At 41.5% G+C, this 20,538-nt stretch overlaps 1 protein-coding gene across 1 annotated transcript in view; it reads right to left on the bottom strand.

The window, feature by feature from the left end:
* The window catches only part of SNX25 (sorting nexin 25), a 252,808-nt gene that overhangs the window by 24,250 nt on the left and 208,020 nt on the right, over nt 1-20,538 (bottom strand). Inside the window, exons 11-14 of the mRNA XM_036765361.1 lie at nt 18,874-19,005; nt 15,759-15,899; nt 6,224-6,337; nt 2,958-3,122 (exon numbers count right to left, since the gene is read on the bottom strand). Of these exons, the coding sequence (XP_036621256.1) occupies nt 2,958-3,122; nt 6,224-6,337; nt 15,759-15,899; nt 18,874-19,005 (552 nt within the window). The remainder of the gene's footprint in view (nt 1-2,957; nt 3,123-6,223; nt 6,338-15,758; nt 15,900-18,873; nt 19,006-20,538) is intronic.

The raw sequence follows: 20,538 nt of genomic DNA, 5'->3' as shown, positions 1-20,538 counted from the left end.
CTGTGTGACCCGGGTCAAATCGTCTAACCTCAGTCTGCTTCAGTACCCTCATCTATAGACAATGGGGATAAGCACTTGCCTCCCGGTTGCTGTGAGGACCAGGCGAAATAAAATTAGTCAAGGACTGTAGAAATGCCGGTTCTTATTATGATTTTTTTAAAAAAAATTTGATTTAAGGATCAAAATAATTAAGGTAATTTAAAAAGTCTTTCTATGGAATTATTAAGTCAGGGGATTAATAACAATAAAATTAAAAATTACTTTCATGGAATTGAGGTTATAAGCACCGTGAGATTTTTGAAAACTTAACTGGTTTTGAACTCACTGTTTTTTCAACTCAATACAAAGTGTTTTCAAATTAACTTCATTGTTTTTAAAGCCATGACTCAAGCTTTCCCAGCACCAGAGGCTATGTTCATTTATAGGCACAAGGGCTGGCTTCTACATATGGGCCCGAACACATGTGTGTACACTTTCGAACGCCATACTGTGAATTTTTCTCGGAGATCATAAAATTACTGCGTGAGAACTGCTTCTCACTTCCAGATCTTTCCGTCCAAACAGATTCAGTCCAGCCTGATGGCAGAAAGGGAAGGGAGGAAGGAGGGACAGCTTTGAGAAGAGATGCCACATGGCTTATCTACTATAGTAAGAACTGGGGGTGGTGGAAGGGAAGTGCTTCATTGGCTTAAACACATGGCCAGTAATTTACTGAAGGAACAAACCTAGTAACTAGACTGTGTAGTACCTGGTGTCCCTGACTCTAGTCTCTTCCCATCATAACGATAACAAGTACATCTTATTTGGTCTTTACAACAATCCTGGGAGGTTGGTGCTATTATTACCCATGGATGGGAAAACTAAGGCAGACAAAGGTTAAATGGTTTGCTCAGGGTCACATACCTCCTAAGGGGCTAAGGATAGATTTGAATTCAGGTCTTCTTCACTCCAGGTCCAGGCCTCTCTCCACTGTACCACCTAATGTCAGACCTGTCTTTACAAAGCACCGTTTTACATGTGCTGACCTTTGTCTCCTTTCTACTTGCAAGTTTTCAATACCTTCCTGTTACAGCATAAAATTTATATGCCATAGTCTGGTGTTCTCTACTCCACTCCATATCTGCTGCTCTGCCTGGTTTCAACTCCATGGAATAAGAAGCTGTTCCGGGATAAGCTTAGCACTTCTAATATCATCACCAGGCTGGCAACTCAAGCACTGAATGACACCACCTCCCTCATCCCCCTCGTCCCTCTGACTGGAGGCCAGAGTACCAAACGTCTCCCAATGCTTTCCTTTACAGAGGACAGAAATTGGGTTTCTTGGCCCACTTCTATCTACACTTGTTTCTTTTCTGGTTTCAACCCCACAGAAAAAGATGCTTCTGTGCTGGGTACCCTCCTGGTCTCTCCCCTCTACTGCTTGCCTCCTTCTTTTTGTGTGCTGTCTCTCTCCTTCCCACCATTAGATTATAAGCTCTTTGAGGGTGGGGACTATATTTCTTGTTATTAATTGTATCCCCAGTGCTTAGAACAGTGCCTGGCACATAGCAGTTACTTAATAAATATTTAGTGGATGGATTGGATCCCTGTGCTATATAACATTTTTTCCCTACTAATTCCCTATATGGACTCCAGTCAAAATAACTCATTATTCCCTGAATATCCCATGTGCAGGCTTACTTCCATATCTTTGCCTGCTTGGAGTGTGATCTACTTTCCTTTCCATTTGGTCTAGATTTTATCATACTTCGAAGAATAGTTTAAGTTCTCCCTTCTCCATGAAAGACTTTCCTGATAATTCTGGGTCCTCAGTAATAACTCCCTACCCTAAATTCCTAAAGTATATGTTTTTATATACTACTCATCTGTACTTTTTTTTTAAAAACACTGGATTTGTTATCTTATTGGCATAGGGAATCGACTGTGGGGAAATTCCTTCTACCAATGTAGATAGTCACTGAGGAGGTAAATTACTGGCACGGAATCATACAACCAATATATGTCAAAGGTGGGACTTGAACCCAGGTCTTCCTGAACCTAAGACCAACTCTCTAACACCATGCTAGGTCCCTCATCTGATATACAACATAACAACAACTCACATTTCCATAATTTTCTACACAGTACTTTTCTCACACTTACTTTAAGAAATACATAGTGTAAGCATCATTATATTCATTTCTAAAACGAGGAAACTAAATCCCAAAGTAATTATAGGGCTGTATCAAGACCACATGGCTAGGTTAGTGGTCATGCCAAGTCGGTCTTTTTCTTAGTCTGTTGATCTTTCCCTAATACCTAGGGTGGTGCTGACCACAAGTTGGTGCTGAACAAGTGGTTGTTGCTGTTGCTGCTTGGTAAAAAAGGTCATGTTTGTCTAAGTCATAACACCAGTAAATTCTCCCTGTTGTTAAAACTCTTCCCAACAGGTAGCATCAACATTTCTCAGTAATAGGGTATCTTTGATGGAGTTTTATTACTTCAGATATATCTCTACAAATGAACTGGGTCCTAGTGTTGTTCAATCATTTTGGTCTTGTCTGACTCTTCGTGACCCCATTTGGGGTTTTCTTGGCAGAGACCCTGGAGTGGTTCACCATTTCCTTCTCCAGTTTATTTTACAGATGAGGAAACTAAGGCAAACAGGGTTGAGTGACTTGCCCAGAGTTACACAGCTAGTAAGTGTCTGAAGCCACATTTGAACTCAGGAAGATGAGTCTTCCTGACTCCAGGCACAGCACCCTATCTACTACATCACCAGCTGCCCATCTGGGCAGAACTGGGACTGCCTCATCTAATTTACTTAAAATGTGAGCTCTCTGAAGGTTGGAAATGATTGTCTAATGCAACAGAAAGCCACAAGCCGAGGGAAAGAGTCATTCAATTTAACCCTGCCTTTTGAAAGGTCAACCAGGGTTCTATGTGAAGAAGCATTCAGATGTGCTCCCAGTACTCACCTCCTGGTGGGAGAAGAAGTCACGAGGAAGCCTTTCTAGGAAGGAGGACAATGAAAATGTGGACTTCTTCCCCTGCACATCAATAACCTTGAGGTAGTCAGGAGAAGGGCTCAAGAAGGCATAAAGTGCTTCGCTCTGACAGAGCCTTTCATCTGAGAGCAGTTTCTGCAAGAAAAAGAGAGTCACTCCCATGTAATTATATGTATTTTATATAGATATCTAATATGTTCATGTTTGTCATGTCACGAAGGTACTTGTGAGAGAAAGCAAATAGGTACAACTGAGGCAGGGAAGGTTAGGGAAAGCAGCACTGGACTGAGCATCAGAGAAAATGGGTTTGAATCTCAGCCCTATTGTTTCTTATGTGAGTCTGCACAAGTCACTGAATGTCTTTTGACTTCAGTTTCCTCATCTATGAATACGGAGGTTGGACCAGTTGGCCAGTTCTAAATCCATGGTCCTGTCCATGATTTCTTTCTCCTAAATCTAAAGTCCTGTGTTCTTCTCTGAAAAAAAAATGCCCTCCATACAAGTCCCAGTTATTTGAATCTGGGTTATCCAAGGTAAATGATGCCTTCCTTTTTTAAGGACTGCACAGTATCCTTGCCTCATCCCCATATGGACAATTAGAATCCTCACTGCTGAATCACAACTCCAACTATTCTGCTGGCATTGCAAAAATCTCTTCTCCTATTTTTGCACACAGCCAATGTTCTGAAGGGGATGCGTTCTGAGACCCAAATACCTCACCCTGTTCCAAGGGAGGATTTACAGGATAACCCTTTTGGTCCATTGCTTTTTATTTGGGAGATGATCTCTGTGTTCCCTTCACACTAAAGGAGGAAGTGGGCAAGGATCAGGAGGGAGAAAATGGAGCACATTCTCAGACCCTTCTGTGAATTGTCTTCCCACTAAGTATGGCTGTTATGTTAAAAGTGAATTCTTAGAATGTCTGTTCTATACCTATTGAAGCATCAGTACACACACACACACACACACACACTCTCTCTCTCTCTCTCTCTCTCTCTCTCTCTCTCTCTCTCCACAGACAAATATAACAGTCTTCCATTTGGAGCTTTGCATACTTCTGAGTCTTTTCAATCACTCACTTTAGACTTTAAAAGACTGGTGGTTTCAATGGCATGAATGCTCCAAGCCCTAAAACAGATTATGACTCCAACACACCTTAACAGATAGTCTTCATGGGTTTCTATGACAGAAAATAATTACTTATCACTTATATTGGATTGCATGCCATTTTGTGGGGGAGTGGGGAGGAGAGGCAGGGGGAGAAATCTGGATCTCAGAAGTTTGTGGAACTGAATGTTGTAAACTAAAAATAAATAAATTTAAAAGGAAAAAAAAATCTAAATTGACACCGACAAAAAAGACCACTGAATCAGAAGTTGAGAGTCCTGAGTTCTAAATCCCAGTCACTGCCATCATATAGCTGTGTGAATGCAGGCAAGCCTCTTTCTTCATCTGTAAAATGAGAGGATTGGGCTTGGTGATCCCAAAGGTCTCTCCAAGTTCTGACATTTTATAGGTCTATGATCTATCTTATTTGAGCTCTTACAGATCATAGAACTCCACAAGGTTAAAGGGACCTGGTCCAATCTCACCATTTTAAAGGAAAAAACTAGACTCTGAAGAAGTAAAATGACTCTTTCCAAGGTCATTTTGGCTTTGCCAAAGTCTCCCAACACCAAAACATCCTTTTTGCTTACCCCTGTAATAGAGAATTGACAACTACTACTCCAGCTGTTCACTAGCTTCATAAAGGTTCTATGCCCCAATAATTCGTGGATTTGGCCTGTAGTGGGACACAATGGATACTGAGGACTGTAAGATCATAGGGCTGAAGCTGGACCTCAGAGGCCACCTCGTCCAACCTCTTCATTTTATAGATGAGGAAACGAAGACCCAGGGAGGCTACGTAATTTGGTCAAGGTCACACGGGGAATAAGGAAGAGAAACAAGATTTGAGCCGTGGTCTTCTGACTCCAGGGCCATTCTACAAGGTGCTGAATTTGAATCCTGTCTCACACCCTTAGTACCTGTGTGATCTAGAGCAAGTCACATAACCTTCGCTTGCCTCAGTTTCCTTTCCCACAAAATAAGAGCACCAGACTCGATGAGTTCTAAGGTTCGTTCCAAACCTAGATCTATGAAGTTACCATTTAGAGCTGGAAGGGATCCCAGAATTCATCCATTAAAAGCCTCTAATTTTACAGAGGAAGTCACTGAGGTCCCACAGACATTACATCAATTGTCCATTTTCACAGAGAATTATTAAGATTTGGCCCCAGACTGAAAGACTCCAAATCCAGGACTCTTTTCTCCACACTATGATTATAATTGCTTTATCCCCTGAGTAAAATATATGCATTCAAAAAAAAAATAAAAAAAAATATATGCATTCGCACTTTATGACAACTTTAGATTGTACAATCATTACTATTAAAAAAAATAGTAGACTCTCTACAGGGGCTGGATAGAGCACCAGGCGTGGAGTGAGGAAGACTCATCTTGCTGAGTTCAAATCCAGTCTCAGACACGAGCTGTATGACCCTGGGCAAGTCACTTAACCCTGTTTGCCTCAGTTTCCTCATCTGTAAAATTGGCTGGAGAAGGAAAGGGCAAATCACTCCAGTATCTTTGCCAAAAAAAAACCCCAGATGGGGTCATGAAGAGTCAAACACGACTGAATAACAACTTAATAATAACCATAGTGGTAAATATCCATGGGTCTGTAAAGGTATCATCATTATCATTCTCTGAAGCACTTCCATCCATCCAATTTTTCCATGCTCGATATTTCTAAGTCAATGAAAATGTTTCAACATGGTAATTAACATTGATTTGCTAAAGCACATCATTAAATGCAGGCATCCCAAGATTTCATTGTGCTGCTGCATGGAGATAAAGACTATTGTACTTCCCCTGGCAAAATGCCATCCCTCTGTGAGCAGTAACAGTGCGTCCTTCCTAAGGCTTGGACAGCTGGGCACACTGAGTTACACAGACCTCCAAAAGGAGCTGATCCAGCTAAGGATAATACAAACAGGGGCTGCTGGGAGCTCACACAAGGGACAGAATTTGGGCCAACATTTTTTAAAGGTGGGATTTTTGATAAGTGACAGACCAAAGATATTTTTAGGATGACTGAGAACAAGAAACAAATTACTGGGTTCTAGATTCAAGAAAGCTGGGAATCAAAAGAACACATGCTTTCTCTAGAGCCAATAGGGGTTTAGTTTTCTTACCTGTAAAAATGTATTTAACTGATTCTTAGATTTTTCCATAAATTTATGATCCACAGATTTGAAGGGCAGCTTGCTAAGAGAAGGCAACTGGACTTTTTTTAGTGAAGGGAAACACTGTAGGAGAGGGAAAAAAATGGAGATTTTAATCCTTTGAAAATGCTTTTTACGTCCATACCTTTTTATCTAGTGCTCTCACATCTAGGCATATACCCAAGGAGGTCAAAGACAGAGAGAAAGGTCCAATATACAACAAAACATTCATAGCCAAATTTTTTTTTGTAAGAGCTGTCCACAAGGTAAGCAAGCTAGCCTAGCTGAAGCAGCAAGACGCCTTTAGGGAGAGCCAGGTGAAGACATGTGCCAAGCAAGTCAAATCGCTATCTCCCCTCAGACCAGGGTGGAGGCAACCAAGATCTGAAAGCCAAGAAACTTGGGAATAACAGTATGCCCCAGATCACCAAACCTGCTTCCAGCCTGGTCCTCTTAACTACCCTCGAGGGAAGCAACCCATGTACAGATGTAACCTGGCAACTCCCTTTGTAAGTATTGCTTCCTCAGCAGCCACAACTACTGAAACTCCACATTCCCCCTCCAAAAAAGGTTCTTGACACCAAAATCCTCAGTACCGTCATATGTTTCAACAACAAAAATTGATATAGTTTCATCAGTGGGAATACTATCGAAGAATATGCCTTAGTATCTGCTCTTCTGCTGCACTCTAAGAGCCATGGGACTTGCAGCTGAAACTTCTTATGTTTGTCTCCCGTTTTTAGAAAATTAGTTTCTTGGGAGTAGGGACTTTCTTACTTTTCTATTTGTAACGCTGGTGCTTAACACAGTATTTTGCACAATGGTAGATGCTTAATATATAGTTTTTCATTCATTCATCTATCCAAAGAACTTGAAACAGAGCAGCTATCCATCAACTAGAGAATGGCTAAACCAGTTACGGCACATGAGCTTTATGGAATATTATTGGTCTGTAAGAAACAATGACCATGATCAGACCAAAGGTCATGAAAGACTGACATGAACTGCAAAGTGAGGTGAGCAGAGCCAGAGTATACAAGGACTGCGATGATGTAAATGAAAGAATCACCACCAGCAGAATCAAAGGAGCCCTTTGTGTGACTCTAATCAATTAAATTTGGCCCCAAGCATGGGCGGAAGCCAGCTCCAAGTAGACAGCTGGCTGTTAAATCTTCAGTGTGTGTTTACATCTTGGGTGCTGACAAACACTGCCAAACAAAAATCAGGGTTTGATTTATTGTTCCATTGATTGTCTAGATTTAAGAAAGTGATGGGGTAGAACCATGGTGCGGTGGATACAATGCTGGGTCTGAAATCAGGAAGACTATCTTACTGAGTTCAAATCTGCCCTCAGATACTTGCTAGCTGTGTGTGACCCTGGGCAAATTACTTAACTTGTTTGGCTCAGTTTCCTCGTCTGTAAAATGATCTAGGGAAGGAAATGGCAAACCATTCCAATATCTTTGCCAAGAAATCCTCAAATGGGGTCATGAAGAGTTGGATACGACTGAAACAACTACACAACAAGAAGAAAGTGATAGATAAAATGCTAACAATGCCAATTAAACTTAGAACCAGTCTGCCCTGTTTTGCCCCAATGAAGAGACATGAGGATGCACCTCCTTTAGTTTTTCTCAACTGCTTTTTTTCCTCTTTTTTTTCCTTCTTTGTTGTAAAGGATGTCTCTCTGGATGAAGAGAGGAGGGAAGAGTGATATTGGTAAATAAAGATGAAGGAAAAACAAAAGGAATCAACAAAAATTTTTTAAAAAAAAGAAAATGCCTTTTAACAAAGATTTGTGATCTTAGAACAAACCAAACATTTTCCCCATATAAGTTTTGTTTGGAGCAGAGACTCAGGGATCCAACAAAATCAACTTAACCTGAGTTCCTGTAGAATATGACACTCAATAGGTAAGAAGCAAGGCTCCTCCTTGGCACTGTCTGAAAGCTCGGGGACAGAGAAGCTAAGCTGGCAAAAAAGATTCATTTATCCTCCACAGCTGCATAACATGCTTACTCTGGAAAACTGGGTCAGCTTCATAAGGGTCTGAAGATACTTTATTAAAAAAGGAGTCTATTTACAGCTCCTCAGCAGTCAGTGGGCAGAGTCTGTTAAGAGAGTGGATGGAAAACAAAGAGCTACTCAGAACCCAGTTCTTTCACTGGCCCCAAATGCAAAAAGGCTTTGGCTGCAGGTTTCTTGGTCAGAAAAAGGGCTGTGGGTTTTAGCTGCATCCATTTTAGCCTCTCCCTTCCTCAACCCCCTCCAAAAAGCCCCTCCCCCCCAATCAAAACGCCTCTTTCATGCAAGGGCTGAGTTTATCTTACAATTCAACTGATTTTCCCTCTCTCTCTTTCTCTCTCTCTCTCTCTCTCTCCACACATACATATATACACATACATATGTTTATATGTAAAAATTACCTTGATTGTATATTCTATATATTTGATTATATTGATATATGATACAGAGATAATGTATTACACATAGCCTTTCTTCTCTGTATTGAAATCTATCATTTATGTGACTATATCATTCTATGTATTATGATTATATGTGATATATGCCACATGTATAATAACTTTTCATCTCATCTCATATATCCTATCATATAGACTATGTGATCGATCTATCTATATATTTATCAATCAATCATGAAAAGTAATCCTTTTAGCTGGTTCCAGCTCTCTCTTCCTATTTTGATCCTTTCACATCTTGGCACAGCAGGGCTGGATTTGAAATAGCAAGGAATCATGTAAACAAGGTGGGTGTGGATCCTTTAGTTGGGTGCAAAATGAAAACTGGTACTGGCCCTTACAGACAGAGAAGGGAGAATTCTAGATGTGTTGGAACCAACTGAATCAGCACAAAAGGGGCATTTAAGCATGGAGGACTCAGGGGCAGTTGGGGTTCAGCATCACGCTGGCATTTTAGAGAAATGAAACAAACAGTAGGATCCAGAACAAAGGTGGAAGCCACTAGGGATTCCAAAAGGTGCTTCCTGTCAGTTACTTGTAGGAAGGGAGATTTCAAAAGCTGAGAACAGCAGAAGGACCAGAAGCTCACCTGGCTGGAGGTTAAGTGGTCGAATAAAACAAAGAGGGAGGCATAGAAAAAATGATCTATTTTTTTTTCTTCTAAGTCTTCAATTAATTCATTTTTTTTTGGCCTTTTCTCAATCTTTCCCAAATCCATAGCATTTCCTGGCCCATATTTGCATTTCTAAAGCAGACAGCAATTCCCTTACTTGGTCTCTCTTTCTTATCCTTTTCAAATCAGTTTAGTTTAATAAATAATTATTTGCAGATTGGTCTTTTCTTTCTTTACTTTTTTCTTTATTGGGTGGGGGGGAGATATTTTTGTCTGTGTTTTCTTTCACAGCATGACTTACGTGGAAATGTGTTTTGCATGACTACATATGTATTACCTATATGAAATTGCTTGCCTTCTCAATGTGGGGGGGGTGTGATAATTTGGAACTCAAAATTTGGAAAAAAAAATGTTAAAATTGTTTTTACATTTAATTGAGAGGAAAATAAAATATTAAGTTTTTTTAAAAAATTATTAAAACAGCTCATTTGTATAAAGCACTATATTAGGTGCTAGGAGTAAAAAACCAAACAAACAGCCCCTTCCCTCACAAAGTTGATTATCTATTAGGGTAGAAAGGACACCCCCCCCCCGCCCCCCGCACAAGTAACTATGACATAAGGGAAAGCAGACTGATTAAAAAAAAGAGAGAGGCTGGGCAAGTTGCTGGGAGAAATTTGAGGCAGGGAGGTCTCACTTTTACCTAGTGCATGGGGAATGAAGAGAAAGGGGAAGGGGGATGTCAAAGAAAGCTTCAGGAATATGCTAATACTTGGATTGAACCTTGAAGGAAAGATCAGACTTTAAGTAGCTAGGTGGCGCCGTAGTGCTAAGAGCATTGAGCCTAGAGTAAGGAAGACCTGAGTCCAGCCCCAGACACTTACTAGCTGTGGGATCCTGGGCAAGGCACTTGACCTCTGTCTAACTCAGTTTCCTCATCTGTAAAATCTCAGAGTCGTAAGAATCAAGTGAGATAATATTTGTAGAGTGCTCAGCACAGCCCTATATAAATGTTAACTCATATTATTAAGAGGTGGAGGCAAGGGAAGAGCAAAGTATGTAGAGTTTTCTCTTTTGGCTGGACAACACAGGACCTTAGGGGAAGTAGTATGTGATAAAGGCTGGAGAGACAGGCTGGAGTCGTATCATGAAGAGGACTGGATGCCAAGCTCAGGAGGTCAAACTTTATTCAATAGGCAACAAGAAGTCACTAAAAGCTTTGTTCTTGTTTTTGTTTTTTTTGGTAGAGGAATAGCAGGAAAAGACTTTTGCTTTATTCAAAGCACTTGAACAATGGTAGGAAAAAGGAACCGGGGAAAGGTCAGACTAGAGACCAAGAAGGGGGCAGGTGAGGAGGGTCTGAGTAAGAACGGTTATATTAGGACTATGACTGATGCTGAATTGTTGCTCCTCTACAGAATTTCTCCAAATCTCAGCCCCAGCTTCAAGAGATTCCCAACTCCCATCTGAGTGTCTTTGTCTTCCTCTATTATCCCATGCCTACAATTTATATTCGCTTTTCTCATACTTGAGAACCATTCTTTCGTTTCTGTCTATTCATGATTTGAGTACTTAGGCAGTGACTGGAAGCAAACCAAACAGGCAGCTTCCCGACTCCAAGGCCAATGGACATGGACAATCAATACCAATTATGACTAAAGCTATCAAGGCATTTTTGTAAAGCAGCCAAGGAAATGAGGAAAGCTGGAATCTTCAAAGTTTAGAAGCCAGAGTACATGACCAGGTCACTCATTGCAATACTTCCAGCTTCATTAGTTTTATCGGGCTGAACACTTCTTCTAATAATGGTGCTTGGCACAACTTCATTAATTGACACAAACATTGAAGTAGTAACCATTTTGCACTCTATCCAGACTTGGTACTGGTTAAAATAGTCAGTGGTTGGCAGTAAACTTTATGGTGATAGGACTCCCAGACCAAGTAAGGATGGACTTTGGATAAATATATTGGGTCCATACTCAAAGCATTTCCAGACTGGTAGAAACTGACAGAGCTTGTATTCTGCTGGAACAGCCTTCACCTAAAACACCATGACGAGGCAACAGAGTAGGACTCTGACACTCAGGCCAGCTATTGGAGAAGCTTGTCTGAATGCTCATTTTGTAAAAAACAAAACAAACAAACAAAAAAACATTCTAGCACTTAAACAGTAAAACAGCTGGGTGGTGCAGTGGATAGAGAACTGGACTTGGAGTCAGGAAGACCCGAGTTCAAATCCTGCCTCAGGATTTGACTTACTATGTAACCCTGGGCAAGTCACTTCAACTCTCTAGAAACTGTTTCCTCATGTGCAAAATGCGAAGAATATTAGCATCATTTGCGAGGAACAAATGCAGTAATGGGCCAAGCACTTTTGCAAAACTTTAAAGCTCTATAAAAATGCCAGCTAGTATTATTCTAAAAAACTATTTTCAATTTGTCAAAATGCAAAGCAAGGGTGGTTAAAGAGAAATCCACAAAAAGGAGATGTTTGCTTTGATGATTTAGGTATCAAATACACCGATTGAGCATCCCAGCTTTTGAGTCAGAGGACCTGGGTTCAAGTCCTGTCTCCAAAATTGACTATCTACATGACCTTGGCCAAGTCACTTAAACTCCTTAAGCTTTCCTCATTTGTAAAATGAAGAGGTTGGACTAAGTGGCCTCTGAGATCACTGCCTGTTCTAGATTGATGATCCCCAAGTCAAAAACCGAACTCATTATCTGTGCAATGTTACATGAAGAAGCCTAATCCCAACAAACACAAAGAGGAGAAAGGACTGAGAGCACAAAAACAGAAGAAAAACTCCAGCTAAATACCAGACATTTGTTGGGAAGACCTCTGAGTATGACACCTACAAAACTGGCTATGCCAAAAAAAAATCTTCTATGAAGTACTACTTCCATGCCTCCCTGAGGCACAGAGGGATCCCCGGACTGCTAAAGGTTATGCCAAGTCATTGCACACTCTGATAGATTCTACTCTGCTGGAGAGCACCAGCACTCAGAGAGGCATAGCATATGAAGTTTGGTCACTTTTTTATGAATCTTTTTAGCCACAGGAATCCACCAAGACCATCTGATAAGGGAAAGAGAAGGTATCGTCTGTACGGGGGGGGGTGAGTATTATTTGGACTTGACAGGTAGACGGACTTGAAGATAGGTATGTATGTATGTATGTATACATATATATGCACACATAGACATACATGTGTGTGCATTGTTCAGCTGTTTTCAGTTGTGTCCCACTCTCCATGACCCCATTTGGAGTTTTCTTGGCAAAAATAATGGAGTGTTTTGCCATTTCCTTCTCCAGCTCATTTTACAGATGAGAAACTGAGGCAAACAGGGTTAAGGGATTTGCCCAGGGTCACACAGCTAATAAGTGTCCAAGGCCAGATTTTGAACTCAGGTCTTCCAGAATCCAGGCCTGGTGCTACATTCGTAGAGATCCATGAAGTAGTATAGGGAACTCCCAGATGAGGAAACGCTCTACCAAAGCAGATCCATACTGTCTCTGGAAATTATATTCCTAGAAGTCTTCCAGACTACAGAGAAGTCAAATGATTTATCCAGGGTCACACAGCCAGTATGGGTCAGAATCCAAGTGTTCCCAGTTCCAAGGCTATTATTTCCTGCTGCCTCTTATCACTGTGACTCAAACCCATGAGAATCATCATGAGGACATGTACTCTACATTAATGAAAGAACTTACTGCAGTCCCATAAGCCATTGCTCTTCAGAAAAAGATGAAGGATTAAGAGTCCCTGTGTCTCATAAACGGGCGCTTCTTAAAGTTCCACAAACACAACGTGCTCTCATCCACCTCGGAGTCTTCCATCCACCATCTGGTCTGGGAGGGGACTCCCATTTCCTCTTCATCTCTTAGATTCCTGATCTCCCTTCAATGTGTCCCCTCCACCCCCAAATGACTCAGAACTTAGTCTGTCTACATTTTATAGTTGCTTATCTGTGTACATTTTGTGTTCCCCACCCCCCACCTGCCCCAGGTAGAATGTAAGCTCCAGAGGGCAGAGACTGCTTCAATTGTGTCTCTGCACGCCCCCCCCCCCCAATGCATGTCGCAGTGTCTGGGACACAGTTGCATTTAAACGTTTTTTTGAATTGAAATATGCTCATCTTTAAAAAGTGGAGGGGAGGACACACTACACAGGTCAGGCTGGTCAGGGTCACAGCAAGAACTGGTGAGATATTATGAGAAAAATCAATCCATTTGCAGCCACACCAAAGAAAACAGGATTTCCACGGCAGTCAGCTTGGATTTATATAAATAGGGACTTCTGGCAGACCAGTTTCATTTCCTCCTATGGCAGAATAACAGACTCTAAAAGACGATGAACAGATGTAATTTATTTTCAATTCAATTAAACTTGACTGAACAAACATGTGTAGTAGGCATCCATTGTGTGCATGGCACTGTGGGTACCTCTGTTCTGAGAACAGAAAGAGGAAAAGTAAGACAATCCCTGACCTGAAGGAGACATGAGTCAGGTTCGACTATAAAGCGAAAAGGAGAGAACCAAAGTTCTCTGTGAGAGTTTGAATGGAGAGATCGTTTTCATTTGATGGGACGCAAGGAAGGTTTGGAACAGCTGGGTGGTGCAATGAGTAGAACAGCCTGGAGTCAGGAAGACCTGAGTTCAAATCCAGCCTCAGACACTTACTAGCTGTATGACCCTGGGCAAGTCACTTAACCCCTATTTGCCTCAGTTTTTCATCTGTAAAATAGGAGCATGGTAGAGAAGGAAATGGCAAACCAGTCTAGTATCTTTGTCAAGAAAATACAATGGACAAAGTCCATGATGTCAGGTAGAGTCAGACACGACCGAACAACAGTCACCAATCTCATGGGGCTGTAGTCAAGAGAAGGCTTTACCAATGTAAAGCACTATTTATTATTACAATTATGCCCGCAGAGGTCTAAATCCATTTAAGGTTATCTTGGCAAGATACTGGAATTGTCTGCCATTTCCTTCTCTAACTCATTTTACAGACGAGGAAACTGAGGCAAACAAGGTTAAGTGATTGCCCAGGATACACAACTAGTAAGTGTCTGAGGCCAGATTTGAACTCAGGAAGATGAGTCTTCCGGACTCCAGGCCTGGCCCTCTATGCACTATGGCTCCATCTGGCTGCCCTACGTGTGTTTAGGGCTTCACCTAAAGCAGGAGAGATTGCAACTGGATATATGGAGGAAGAATGTTTTAGGGGGGTGATAAGAGCTCGGCTTAAGAAGCACAATAAATAGAGCGCATCTCCCAGAGTTCAGATCCGGCCTCTGACACTTCCTAGCTGTGCGACGTCCCTTAACCTCTGTGCGCCTCAGTTTGCACCTACCTCCCAGGGCAGTGGTGAAGATGAAGTAAGATATTAATTGTAAAGGGCTTCACCAACTGTAATAAATGCCAGTTATTAGCAGTATTACGATCATTATTGTTATTATGCGCTCCTAAGGGAAATGAAAGGGCTTTTGTCTTTGCAAACCTTGAAGCAAAAAAGAGGTCCTGCGTAGTTCAGTTTTGAAAATGAAGATCGCCTGAGTGGTCTCAAAGTCCCCAAATCACATGCATCTCAGAAGCTTTCCTTTCAATACCAAATTTCCTAAATGTTGCAGTGAAAATACCACATTTCCAGGGCATTTAATATAAGGAGAAAGGTTAATTTCTCTCAGTCTCAGTTTCCCCACCCATAGAGTGAAGGGGATGGGATCGGATGCTATCGGAGGTCTTCCCCCCGCCCCCATTCCAGAACTCAAAGTCCCACAGGAATTATATTGGTAATTAGGGTGGCACTTTTTTTTTTTTTTTACTGTTTTCTCTTTTGGAGCACTGAGGTAATCAAGCGCCTTTGATGAGTCTGGCCTTTGTTCTTAGATTAAGTAGGGAGTCTTTGATGACCTGCTTACCTCGAGAGAAAGCCTAGTTCACACAGGTTTGAGTCACATGATTGTGAAGCCCTTTAAACTCAGAGGTTAGCATTTTGTTTTGGGGCTCACTCACTGGAAGATTGTCGTGTGATCTGACCAGACAAGACTCTGGGTAGCCATTGTTCAGGAGTACCCCCAGCTTTGGAAAACCCAGATGTTGGTGCTTCTCTGGTAACTATGTAGATTGTGATTTGGTTAGACAGAAATGTTGCTCTGTTTATATTGTCTCTGTTTGTAATTTCTGTTTGTATTTCCTCTGAAGTTCAGGGTGCTGGCTTTTCCCCTTGAACTAAGTGAATGATATGTGTATGTTTGATTAAAGTGAGATTGTAAACCCCTTAAAGTTGCTTTCCTTAGAAAAGCAGATCAAAGAACCTCTGCTAGCAGCCCTCCTGTGTGCTGTTGTTTTTGGTCTTTCACCCTCACAATGGCTGCTAGCAACACTGTTAATACAGGAATCCATACCTCGCTAAGCTTCCGGTGCAAATTCTGAAACTCACTGAGCCTCCTGGGGACCGTCCAGTTCTTTGGTTCAACCCCTCCGACTTCTTGCAAGCTGACCATGACAAAGTAGCAGGGCATTTGCTCCCCATTTTCTTCTAAAACCTTGAAGGAAACAAAAATGTAAATCACATCCCTTTGGATAGTTATCTTAAAAAAAAAAAAGAAATAGTAAAACCATTGGCTTTATTTGCATGTGTGTCAAACTGGTTTGCCAAGGGCTTCACCCATTTGACTTCACGAGTCAAAAACACATGACTTCCAGCCTCATGAAATCATTTTTTCATTAGTTGGCATGCTTCCCAGCCCAGAGTCAACAGCTTATTTCCACAAATGTTCCATCTGTATCATGGACCAACATGCCCTGTGTTACATGCATGACAATATGATACATATTATACATAAGAATAAGGAGGCCTAAAGCAATATTCTAAATACTGTTCAAAATGGTAATGGGTCAAAATGTTTGATAGAATCCCATCTCTGATGAATTGTCAAGTGACTTGGCCATGGATTCATAGGCAAATAACTTTTATTCTTAGTCCCTTCATGTGGTCAATGAGGTAACTTCTAACCATGCTCCCTGACAAGTTACAAGAACTGACCAGTTCAAAAAAAAAAAAAAGGAAAAAAGTGCATTTTATGAATAACTGCCTGGTGTCAACATTGGGAGAGGGACAGGACTGGCCCTGAGATTTCAATGATATAAGAGGGATCTCCCAGATGAGGAAATGTCCTCCCCTACTGTAGGCCAGCACCTCTGTAACTTATACTATCAGAACTGGGGGGTCTTAACCTGGGTTCCATGAAATTCTCTTTTAAAAACATTTTTATAATTATTTTTCAATATAATTGGTTTCCTTTGTAATCCTATATATTTAATTTAATGACTATAAGAACAGTATTCTGAGAGGCGTTTCTGTAGGCTTAATCAGACTCAAAGGGCTCCGTGTCACAAAAGGTGAAGAATCTCTATCTCAGAAACAAGCCTCTCTGCTGAAGGTTCCCATAGCCAGGAGTCCCGTAGCCCATGTTTGTCAGAGGTGAGACTAGAACTCAGACCTTCCTGGTTCAAAGGCCAGCTCTGTATTCACTGCCTCATGCATATGAAATTTATTTTAGCAAGATGACAAGGGAGTGAGCTAGGAGAAAATGTTTGGGGGATAGTACAAAGAACCCTAGATTCAGCTGCTGCTAGGATTTAACAGCTGTGTGAACTTGGGTATACCCCCTTAACCTCTCTGAGTCTCCGTTTCTTCATCTGTAAGATGCAGAGAATAATTCCTCTTAGTATTAAACCTTACTAGATTGTTGTGAAGATCTAATAAGATAACGTATGTAAAGGGCTTTGTAAACCCTAAAACACTACACGAACACCAGGGAGTGTTTCTAGGATTATTTCTTCATCTGTAAAACAGGAGGAAAATGTGCCCTACCCACTATAGAAGATTGCTGTAAGGTCCATATCCAAGCCAATTATTATTGTTCTCCACACCCCCCCACACACACATGCACACACTCATGGGGAACCCCTGTTTTAGCATCCTATAAGACCGATCTTCTTGGCCTAGCAAGGTCAAGAGCTTTCCACCACAAAATGCAAAAGGCTTTCTGGGTCCCCTGGTCCTGAAACTCCACTGTGTCCCATCTCGTGGTGCTGCAGAAGGATCGCTAGCTGCTTCAAATCCCACCTCTGGCACTTATTACTTACATGACTTTGGGAAAGTTGATCAATCTCTCTGGGCCTTTCCTCCTTGGTAACATAAAGGAGATGGAATACATGGCCTCTTAGGTCCCTTTCAACTTGGGATGTTTGAATCTATGGTAAGCTCTGGGTTTCCCCTGGTTTTCCAAAGGATTAAAGAGATAATCAGATAGTCTCCTTTATTATTTAAACTTTCCAACATAAGACAGTAGAGCCAGGGAGAGGATTCCAATGCCCAGTTAATACATATATGCATTTCTAGGATAGACTTCTGGAGACCAGTCATCCAACCCAGATGTATAGCTCTAATGGTGGGGTTTTCAGGTCAGGTAAAGGGAGGGTGGTGGACCACTGGACACCATTATCTAGGGCAGGCAGGAACTTAAGGCCCACTTCAAATCACAAGATACTGGCAGCCACCAGAATGACCAGCCCTGTGATAAGTAAAAATGGTGGCGCACAACCACAGTTGACTTTCCCTGAAACAAAATCTTGTCTCTCTGTGTGCTGATGAATAGCTGAACAGATGGGAAGGAGAATCTGTCAGCGGTAATTGCACAGGGACCTAGAAATGTCTTTCCCTCTAAACTGAACAGAGTGTTAATGGAGAAAAAAAAAAGATACCATGCATTCCCCAGTCTGTTTTCCCTATTTCACCAGAGAAAAGTAATAGATTTAAAACATGCGCACACAAACACACACACACACACACACACACACACTCCCTCTCTCCCTCCTCCCTGTCTCTGTCTCTCTCTCTCTCTCTCTCTCTCTCTCTCTCTCTCTCACACACACACACACACACACACAAATCAGATTTCAGGCCCAGGATTAGAGACAAGAAATCTAAAGATTTTGTCTAGTCTCCCCATAAGGAAGGATGGAACAACCAGAGGACATTTTGTGGTTTTTTGTGCCTTCAACCTGAAATGCTAACGTATTACATGCAACCAAGAGGCCTCTTTCTATCCCATTCTACGGCCTATTCTCTTTTTCCTCTTGTGGCTACAAGTGACTCAGTCCACCATATTTCAGTCTTTAATAAGGAGAGGAAAACAAATTGATGTTTTCAAGGATATTAATGGGTAGATTCCTGGCAACACTGGCGATAGATTCCAACACCCTGCCCTCTGCTGTGGGGTGAAAGGCAGATCAGGGCCCTGTAGGTGCTCCAATGACCAACTCAGGGTTTATACGAGAAAAAGGAATGAACAAAATAGATAAAATATGGAAGAATAGAGTGAACTTGAGTGTTTATATGTTTCTCAAATGCAAACAATCCTCCAAAATAACAAGGATGGTTTAAAAACAACAAATCTCTTCCTCTAAATAAAAAATTTAAACCTGGGCGAGAGTGCAAGTCACCTCACCTACCTCCCCACTGTTGATGAAGGCTTTCCACATGCCGAGATTCTCGCACCACCAATCCGTCCTTGCTATGTGTAGCTGAAGGTCATTTCGTTCTTTTTCTATGAGAATGATTTCTTCCTTCAACTTAGAAACAATCTGCCATAGGAAAGAGAGTGTAGTGTTTAGGAAACATTTTCAGTGGCCTCAATCTACTTGATGGCAATGTAGGCAGGGTCATCATGATCCAAAGCATCATGCCATTCCTGACCAATAGCAAGATATCCCTCTTCCATATTCCCAAAGCAAGGAGGCAGTGTGGTACATTGGAAAGTGTACTGGCTCAGGAGTCAGAGGATCTGAGTTCAAATCCCACTTCAGACCTTTGATACAGCAAGATAGCATGGGGAAAAGAGTCCTAGACTTGGAGTAAGGAAGACAGGAGATCGAAGCCCACCTCAGACACTTACTAGCTCTTATAACCCTAGGCAAGTCACTGAAAGAAGGAAAGAAAAAATCATCTATTAAGTACCTACTATGTGCTAAGGGTTTTACAAATATTATCTCATTTGATCCTGCCAACAACCCTGGGAGGCAGGCCCTATTATTATCCTCGTTAGAGTTAAGGAAGCTTGAGGCAAACAGAGCATGTGCTCAGGGTCACACAGCCAGTGAGTGGTGGAGGCTAGATCTGAACTCCTCTTCCTGACCCAGGCCCAGCGCTCTATTTACTGTGCTACCTTGATGTCTCTCAGTCTCAGTTTCCTCAACAGTAAAATGAAGATATAAAATGAAGATAGGACCTACCTCAGGGGGTTGTTGTGAGGGTCGAATGAAATAACGTGTGTAAAGTGATTGGCAAACTTTAATATGTAATATTAAATAATTAATAATTAAATTAATTATTATTAGTGGAAGAGGGAAGGGAGTAAGCATTTCTATAGTGCCTACTATGTGCCAGGCCCTATGCTAAGAGCTTTTAACAAATATTCTCTCATTTGACCCTCACAACAACCCTACAAAGTAGGTGCTATTAGCTCTATTTTGCTGTTGAGGAAACTAAGATAAACAGAGATTAAGTGACTTGCCCAGGGTCACAGAGCTAGTAAGTATCTGAGGTCACATTTGAATTCATGTCTTACTGACTCTAGGCCCAATGTGCCACCAACTGCCTCTAGGCACCCTCCTCATAATAGCCCTGTGAAAACATGACTAACATGGAAATGTCTTTTACATGATTGCACATATATAACCTGTATCAAATTGCTTACCATCCTAGGAAGGAGAGGAAGGGAGGGAAAAATTTGGAACTCAAAAATTTTATATAAAAAAGTAATGTGAAAAGTTGTCTTTATGTGTAATTGGAAAAAAAATAAAATACTACTTAAAAGGAAAAAAACAATCCTGTGAAGTGGGTAAGGTCAATGGGGAATCAGATCTTCCCCACCCATCAATAGGTCTCATGTGGAGCCCATTAAGGGAAGCTTGCTTGCTTGTAGGAAGGCTTACAAACCTTTCATTAATTTCTAATTAGGCACTGAGCCTAAAGAGTGTGTATTCTGAGAGGTGGGCTTTTGTTTTGGGGGCTGGCTTATGAGAGAGATGTCGTGATTCCCTGGTCGAGACTCTGAGTGGCCGTATGTTCAGAGCTCCCCCACTCCTCAGAGGTAAAGGCTCTCTCAATTTAGTGGT

This window comes from Trichosurus vulpecula, chromosome 6 (assembly GCF_011100635.1).
Source record: "Trichosurus vulpecula isolate mTriVul1 chromosome 6, mTriVul1.pri, whole genome shotgun sequence".
Taxonomy (NCBI): domain Eukaryota; kingdom Metazoa; phylum Chordata; class Mammalia; order Diprotodontia; family Phalangeridae; genus Trichosurus; species Trichosurus vulpecula.
Note: the sequence above shows the minus strand (reverse complement) of the source record. Positions and strands in the feature narration are given on the sequence as shown.